General features: G+C 46.1%; 2 protein-coding genes across 2 annotated transcripts in view; both read right to left on the bottom strand.

Annotated features, from left to right (window-relative positions):
- Positions 1–4,342, bottom strand: part of LOC102205999 (matrix metalloproteinase-15-like) — a 15,213-nt gene extending 10,871 nt beyond the window's left edge. Inside the window, exons 1-2 of the mRNA XM_005734725.2 lie at positions 3,095–4,342; positions 1,875–2,023 (exon numbers count right to left, since the gene is read on the bottom strand). Of these exons, the coding sequence (XP_005734782.1) occupies positions 1,875–2,023; positions 3,095–3,205 (260 nt within the window). The 5' untranslated portion in view covers positions 3,206–4,342. The remainder of the gene's footprint in view (positions 1–1,874; positions 2,024–3,094) is intronic.
- Positions 4,343–4,393: 51 nt separating this feature from the next.
- Positions 4,394–8,461, bottom strand: part of zpd (zona pellucida glycoprotein d) — a 7,475-nt gene continuing 3,407 nt past the window's right edge. Inside the window, exons 4-10 of the mRNA XM_005734724.1 lie at positions 7,916–8,124; positions 7,667–7,824; positions 7,337–7,451; positions 5,155–5,282; positions 4,895–5,078; positions 4,676–4,781; positions 4,394–4,556 (exon numbers count right to left, since the gene is read on the bottom strand). Of these exons, the coding sequence (XP_005734781.1) occupies positions 4,435–4,556; positions 4,676–4,781; positions 4,895–5,078; positions 5,155–5,282; positions 7,337–7,451; positions 7,667–7,824; positions 7,916–8,124 (1,022 nt within the window). The 3' untranslated portion in view covers positions 4,394–4,434. The remainder of the gene's footprint in view (positions 4,557–4,675; positions 4,782–4,894; positions 5,079–5,154; positions 5,283–7,336; positions 7,452–7,666; positions 7,825–7,915; positions 8,125–8,461) is intronic.

The raw sequence follows: 8,461 nt of genomic DNA, 5'->3' as shown, positions 1-8,461 counted from the left end.
GTTTTTTTTATCTGTATCTATGAAGCGCCTTGAGGCGACTTATGTTGTGATTTGGCGCTATATAAATAAAATTGAATTGAATTGAATTGAAGCAAGCCATCATTAGGCTGAGAAAACAAAGCAAACCCATCAGAGAGACAGCAAAACCATCAGGCGTGGCCAAAACAACTGTTTGGAACATTGTCAAAAAGAAGGAACGCACCGGTGAGCTCAGCAACACCAAAAGACCCGAAACAACTGCGGTGGACGACCGAAGAATCCTTCCCCTGCTGAAGAAAACATCCTTCACAACAGTTGGCCAGATCAAGAACACTCTCCAGGAGGTGGTGCATGTGTGTCAACAATCAAGAGAAGACTCCACCAGTGTGAATACAGAGGGTTCACCACAAGATGGAAACCATTAGTGAGCCCCAAAAACAGGAAGGACAAATTAGAGTTTGCCAAACGACATCTAAAAAAGCCGTCACAGTTCTGGAACAACATCCTGTGGACAGACGAGACCAAGATCTACTCGTACCAGAGTGACGGGAAGAGAAGAGCATGGAGAAGGAAAGGAACTGCTCATGATCCTGAGCATACCTCATCGGTGAAGCATGGCGCTCGAAGTGTCGTGGCGTGGGCATGTATGGCTGCCAGTGGAACTGGTTCTCTTGTATTTATTGATGATGTAACTGCTGACAAAAGCAGCACCATGAACTCTGAAGTGTTTCGGGCAATATTATCTGCTCATATTCAGACAAATGCTTCAGAACTCATTGGACGGCGCTTCACAGTGCAGACGGACAACGACCCAAAGCAAACTGCAAAAGCAACCAAAGAGTCTTTGAAGGGAAAGAAGTGGACTGTTTTGCAATGGCCAAGTCAATCACCTGACCTGAATCCGACTGAGCATTTCACGTGCTGAAGACAAAACTGAAGGGAAATGCCCCAAGAACAAGCAGGAACTGAAGACTGTTGCAGTAGAGGCCTGGCAGAGCATCAGCAGGGATGGAACCCGGCGTCTGGTGATGTCTGTTCCAGACTTCAGGCTGTGATTGACTGCAAAGGATTTGCAACCAAGTATTAAAAAGTGGTTCTTATTCTGTCCCATTACCCTGCCCTGTTCACCTGCTTTGGATGTAAACACCCTCAAATAAAAGCTGACAGTCTGCAGTTAAAGCACATCTTGTTCGTTTCATTAGAAATCATTGTGCTGGTGTATACAGCCAAAAATGTTAGACTTGTCCCAATATTTATGGACCTGACTGTATATTGATGCAGCTCTTGGGAACATTCCCCAGCCGGCTGCTGTAACCTGGACTTTTCAGCAAAGTGTGGGCGGTGTTGTGGCGCTTTGCACCATTAATTCACAGTCAGAGTTCAAATCCTCTGTGAAGTTTGCATGTTCCCTTTGCATGATAGTGGGTATAAGGGGCTGGGTTTATTGGCAGTCCTAAATTATACCCTCCCCTCTTGCCCTACGATACCCGGGACAGGCTCCAACCCCCTGCCACTGTAAATTGGATAAGTGGAAGAAGATGCAGATGTATCCCTCAGTTTCCAGGCTTTATGAAGAGCTAATCTAAGATGCAGGTCTTTGTAGTTTCACTACACAGACACAAACTGACCGTCTTCACACTTGACAAGAAAACCACAAACAGTGTTTCCAGCTGAGAATTTGCAGTAAAATTATTTTTGAAAATCTTTGAAGGAAAAGCCATGCTGGTATTTGGGATTTGTGCCTGGAACTGTCATTCCATCCACCCCCCCCCCCCCCACCCCCACACACACACACACACGTTGAATTCATAATATGCAAATGAATAGAAAAAGAGTCTATACAATATCCCTGAGCTCTCTTTGTGGTCACTGCTCTCAGCACATAAAGAGCTTACGCGAGCGTAGCAGAGTCCACCTTCCCGGTCACCTCCAGTCCATACAAGCGCTGCATGTCGCTGATAGCTTTGGACATAATCTGAGCCGACTGCATGGTGGACATCTGCCTGCTGGCTTGAGACAGGTAGCCGAATTTACGGAGCCATTCCTGCGTGGAAGGAAAATAGAAGAGGTCGTCAGGTTTCCTTAAGATAGCAGGTCTCTGTGCTTGTGCATCAGGAATGCATGGTGTATACATGAGCGTGACAGCCCCAGCTGTTGGAAGAGCAGCATCTGAGGAGTCGGGAGGAAAGAGAAAGTAGAAACAAACCAGATGGCTTGCATTAATACCAGGACATTCCTGCTCCTTCGTTCCTGCGGTGACAGCCAAGACGGGGAGAGAGGACAGAAACGGGAAAACTGACATTAAATAAATTGCACGTCAGTCCTGTGGGTACACCAGCTAAACCTATAGCTCTGCATGAGTGCCTGAGGTCCCTGCTGAATGAAGCGTCACATGTTGTGAATTATTCTTCTTCGTTTCATGTTTGATGGCACTGAAACTGAGCCACGAAGTCACAGAACAGGCAAAACAGGATGATGGCTCCAGATGGGTGGGGGAGGGTCCTGATGTTAGGTAACATGTGCCTCAGCAGGAGAACACGAAAACCCCACATGCAACAGAAAATCCTCAGAGGGTCTTTGCTAGCAGGACAAATCTTAACCAATCAAATGTGTCGCTATGAAGCCGGACGGGCCAAACCTGCCAGAGAGAAACTTTCCTACAGCCGTGTGGTTTACGTGACACGTTTGAATGATGTCCCTATCAAACCTTTAAAAGCAGAGCTTAAAAATACATTTCATTAGCCTTCGTGTTGTGTTTGGGGGATAAACTCACTAATAAATAATCACAGGTGACAACACATCAAAGTCATTTCCAGGCGAGTTTTCACAATGACCGAGTTTCACTCTGCGGTCTAAAGATGCCACATTGTTACCACTCAAAGGAAACCCGAGTGTTTCCTTTGAGTGGTAACAATGTGTCTGATCGTTTCCTTGTTGACGGACGTCGGTCACACCTGCAGAGCTCTTATCTGGAAAGAGGACAAAGGTCAAACGAGCTCCCGCTGTAATCTAATTCTGCAGTGAGACTGTTGAAAGCAGGATGATTCGTTTCAATGTGCAGCAACAACGATTTAAACAACATGGCAGTCTCTCCCCTACGGAGCCTTCAGCGTACCTCGGCGCTGAAGCGTTCTTCCTCTGGGTCATCTGGCACCGCGCTGCACAAGACCAGGGAGAGTAAGGACGCGGACGTGATGATCTGAGCCCAGGTTTGTTGGGATGTCATCCTTCCCTCGGACGCAAAGACTTGTTGAATGGCAAATATCAAACCAAGCCGCTTCCTCCGACAAGCAGATGCTTTTACATTTAACTCCTGCGGAAAGTGATCTATCGGGCCATTATTGTTCAGCTGAGAAACTTAAGGCACATTTAAAAGCCCGAGAAAACAAAGTGTTTCTACTCCATTCTTGGTCGATCCGGGACAGCTTCCCTCACGGAGCATCCAAGTGTTTGTTTCCTCATACGGAGCTGATGCAGCACAAGTCCTTGCCCCTTTCTGACGGTCACAATGGCTGACCGGCAGCTGAGGAGAAATCCTGCTGAAAGTCACAACTTCAAGCGTCCGAGCACCGAAATGAGCGCATGAAAAGTAAAGTACTTGTTGCGCCGTTTCTGGGGTTACTGCAAAAACCGACCGCAGTAACCCCCCAAAAATCAACCCGAGGGAGAAACTTCACTTTTCCCGCTGCAGAAATCGACTTCTTTACGTTTTAACCGCGCAGCATGCCTGAGCCCATCATCGGACAAAAGAATCCGCCATAAAATATCTGTTACCGACTTCCTGTTAAGACCTCCCCCTCATGGCTCAACAAACCTGACCCCAACAAAAGGCCACACAAGGTAATGGTCAGTCTGCCCTCTGCTGCTGTGAATGGGACGCTGCAGCAGGTCCACGTGACCACAGCCATTTATTTAACTATAGAAAAATCTTCATGAAACACGCGTCGTGTTATTTCAAGTCCTCAAAATAAAACGATTAAAATTCGCTTTTTCTTTAACAAAATTTCCAGACACTAGAGTGACGCGCAGTGACGTCACAGATATTTGAAGCTACAGGACAGTTTCATCTCCATACAATTTGCTGCCTTCATTAATCGAGTTACGGAGAAAATTAGACATTGAAATATCTAACATTGCATTTCTAATGTTAAGCTTTCCTAACAACACTCAGCCTCCAGTTCACAAACTTGCCATAAGCCTGGTTGCTTTTGTTAATGATGTGTCTGGATCTCAGTTTTTGCAAATATAACAGAAGTTAATCTCTTTTGGGCTCACGAGGCATCATCTTAGATGAAACTTGACTTTTGCTTAAAGGTCACCAGTTCCTTCTGCAGCCATGCTTTCCTCAGCTGACACCCACAGTCTGTGAGAACACTTGTTACGGTCGTCATAATAATACAAAGGGAAAAAAATGCACATTTTAATGTTTTATTTGTGCTGCCAGCAGCATTGTCATCACTGCTCCTCTATTTTCGCTAGCCTCTTTCTGCCAGCCTTGGCCACAGTGATGAGGATGACGAGGAAGAAGCCGAGAGTCCACACAGCTGCTACAGGCAGCACCACCGCCAACAGTACGCCTGAAACAAATGTGAAATTTAAAGAGAATGAAGGGACACGTTTCTCATTAGCAGAAAGCTGCTGATGCTACAGGAGCAGCAGGCAGAGTGTAAAGATTGATATAGAAACGGGAGCTTACTGGACTGAGATCTGTCTGGTACTTCGATCCTGATGGGGCCATAGGTGAGGAGACCCTGAGCAGGGTCGGCACTCACTGCTTCTCTCTTACTGATCGAGTTACAATTCTGAAAAAGAACGATGCTCCTGAGAAAAGTCAAAGATGAGACGGTAAAAACGATGCACTTCATCGTGTCCACACACTCCTAAAGCGCCCTCAATAATAATAGCAGCAGCTCACGGGAATGCAGGACTCGTGGTCGTCCAGGTCACACAGCTGTACGGTGCAGTGCAGGTAGAGGTCGTGCGGATCTGCTGAGAAGCGAAACATGTCGAAGCTGTAGCGGACGGTGGACTTCTGCCCATTACGTCCAGACTGTCCCTCGGTTATATTAAGGAAGGAAACCGTTTGGTCCTTCACACACCTGGGATGAGAGAAGTCACTGGATGTGAGGAGTTCATCGTTCATGTGCCAGAAACAACACAAAGAGAAGTTCTGACCCATTCTGAAGCAGGGAGTGAACAGATCCCTCTGTAGAGTTGGGCTGGGGATACTGTGTGGCCCAGCACTCGTTTACTCGGAGCAGAAATAAATCTGCAGGCTCCATCATTGTAACCTCGACATATACCTGTGCAAAACAAAACAATTCACTTTAATTAATATTTGGTTCTTCAGAAGGCACTTAAACCAAGACGATTTTCTAAGAATAAATGTCAAAACTCCCAATCTTCTGATTTGATTCTTTGATGGCAGAGAAAGGATTGACCTGCTAATCCCAGTTGAGGTCATCTCTAATGGGAGCGTGCTTACAAAGGCAACATCAAAGTCAAAGCCACCATCAGTGTGTAGAACATTAGCTGGGACTAATTTCACCCCGAGCATAAACTCGGCTAAACGTTTCGTCCCTTTAAACCTCATTTTCAGCATTTAGCCTGAACGGTCAAACGCGTGGTTCTCCAACTCAGTGCTGGGAACCAGTTGTGGACAACAGAGCCACACAGGTGAGGTGTGGAGGACCAGAAATATGGTTTTCATCCAAAAGCCCTGAGCAACCCCTCATTTCTTGATATTTTGTTAGGAAAATAGGACAGATTTATTGAAACGTGCAAACATAAATGGAAACATTTGAGGCAAAGAGAGTTTCTACATCGTCAACCAACCTTCAAGGACATTCAGAGCTGCTCTTTGGATGTTGGCTGCCTTTGTTCCATTGCTTCAGTAACGTTAAGATCTGGAGGCCAATCACCAACTAACCATGTATACTGTCACTGCATTTGCAGTCCTTGGATTCATGTTGAAAAATGGAGCTGCTGCCAATCACAAGCTTTGCAGATGATAATGTAAATCTGATGGTACTTTTCATATCGTTAACGACTTTGACAAGATCATCAATACTACTGAAACCATAACAGCCTCCGTGCTTCACAGATGACTTTAGACATCCTGGTGTGCTGCTCTGACCTCGTCTGTAGAGACTGATGATATTTGGATGCATCGCTCCGTGACGCCTGTTGCTACCGTTCGTGTACCTTGGCACACCTCAGGTTTTCCCTCCCTTGTAAATGCCTTCATGACAGCCGCTCTACCACAGAGGTAAACTGTTCATGAATTACTCAGCTGAAGAACCAGATGCTTCTCTCAGGTCTTCACTGGATTCCCCCATTTTTTAAGGACATGACTTTCATGTATTGTTCATCTGCTGCAGATATCTGTCTTTTAGCCCGGCCAACTCGTTGTGTCTTCCACCTCAGCGCGCACACACACACACACACACACACACACACACACACACACCCAAGATGTGCAAACCTCCCCCTCAAACTGAGCCTTCTTTTCTGAGTTTGAGGTGACCCTGCACACCACCTCCCCCTTTACCAGGGCGTTGGTGTTGTGTGTCCAGGTGAGATGGACGGCGACGTGGGTGCCCAGAAACCTGAAGGTGGAGACAGATTCCACCACTTCTAATGGGACCGGTCTGTGCCTCCTGAAGTCCATTATGAGTTCGTTCAGCTTCAGGTTGTTTTCTAAACACCAGCGGGACAGGTTCTCTACCTGCGCCCTGTACGCCGTCTCATCTGCATCAGAGATGAGCCCAGCCACGGCCATGTCATGGTCAAGCATGCCAATGAAACCCCCGTGATGTTTGCCATTTATTCCTGTTTTCTACCATCTATATTGCATTCTGGCACCGTTGGTGTGGAGCACCCACAATTCTAGTGTACACGCACAATGACAGTAAAGGGCTATTCTATTGCATTTGAACCAGGGCACATCAGCATTGTAACCTGTGCATAATCAAACTGCTCTTGGGCAGCTTCTGTCCAAGATAACAGATCAGCATTTACAAAACCACCACCCAACAGTCTTGGAAAATGGCACCACCATTGCAGCTGGCATCATGAGTCAGACCGTGGTCAGGAGGGCAACAGTGACTGATTTTAGCACTAAACCCTTCTACTTGTTGCCATCAGATATGAACAAAACCCTATTAATCTGAGTAATATTTCTACAGCCCTGAGTGCACGTTGACTAGCACTACATGTACCTGCTTAGCTCAGGTGTTGCATAAAGGCAGGCTGCAGCACAGCACAGGTGAATTTGAAACCTGCTGCAAAGAACCAAAAGTCCATCCTTGTGTCTAAGCATCAGTTTCATCTGTGACTGGTTAAAATCTTAACCCACCTTGTCTCGGAGCTCAATGGTTGGAGAGCTTGTGTAAGGTTTAGTGTAAGTGTGGTCTGTGTACAACATCATCCGTATCTTGGCTTCAAGTTCGTCTACTCGCATCACCGTCTCGCTGCACGTAAACAGAAGAAAGTCAAGAAAGGCGGGTTGTTCGTGGCTCTGAATACTCAATGGACAGAAAATCATTAACTCATTGCAAAGACTTCAGCAGACGGGTTTCAGAGGTCCATCAATTGAACAGACTTATTACAATGCTCAAAGGCAGCTTAAAAAAAGAAAAGAAAAGTGAAGTACCATGATGGAAAAGATGTTTATTTCGCCCCTCACCTGGAGATTGGTGAAACTGAAAAAGGCAGACTGACTCTTCTGATGAATGGATACATGCACGTGAAATCCATCCTGATAACTGGATCTCTAATGATGTTTCCAGTAACCCGAGGGTCTGACCTCACACTCAGGGAAAACCAGATGTGAGTTACATTTTTCTGTAAGGGGACAATAAAAGAAACAAAACATTGAGGTGCTCATCCTTTTCTAGGCTGGCGCAGACATTAAAGGAATTGTGCTGAGCTGCACCTCAAACGGCAGTCCTCCACAGGTCACGTATTTTTGTTTGGAAACCCTGAACACGTAGTACGGGACGCCGTCGATATGCTCTCTCTTGGCACCACAAGATTTGTTTGGCAAGTGAAGCGATTCCAGCGGCACGCCGTGATACTCGAAAAAAGCTTCCGCTGCTCTGATTGCTATGTGGTCTTTCCCACACATAACCTTGAGATGTGCATCTGTAAGAAGCAAACGTCAGCGAGTCTCTAACATAAACACGCGTATCAAAGGAAACGGCTCAGTTGGTGAATCGCATCCATCTGAGATTCCAGTTTGTTCGTGTAAATGAGAAGTTTGATGCACACAAAGGTTAGCCATGGAGTCCCACAAGGCTCTGTGCTAGGACCAGAGATGGGCTGTAATCCGATTACTTTTTTCAAGTAACGAGTAAAGTAAGGGATTACTATTGCAAAAACGGTAATTAAATTACCGTTACTTTCCCGTAGGAACGCTGCGTTACTGCGTTACTAAAACCGTGATTTTTTTGCGAGAACGTCTCATGACAGTGACGTAAGC

This window comes from Pundamilia nyererei, unplaced genomic scaffold (assembly GCF_000239375.1).
Source record: "Pundamilia nyererei isolate P.nyererei 1_Seehausen unplaced genomic scaffold, PunNye1.0 scaffold00060, whole genome shotgun sequence".
NCBI lineage: Eukaryota > Metazoa > Chordata > Actinopteri > Cichliformes > Cichlidae > Pundamilia > Pundamilia nyererei.
The sequence above is the reverse complement of the archived record's forward strand: the minus strand, read 5'-3'. Positions and strand labels throughout refer to the sequence as shown.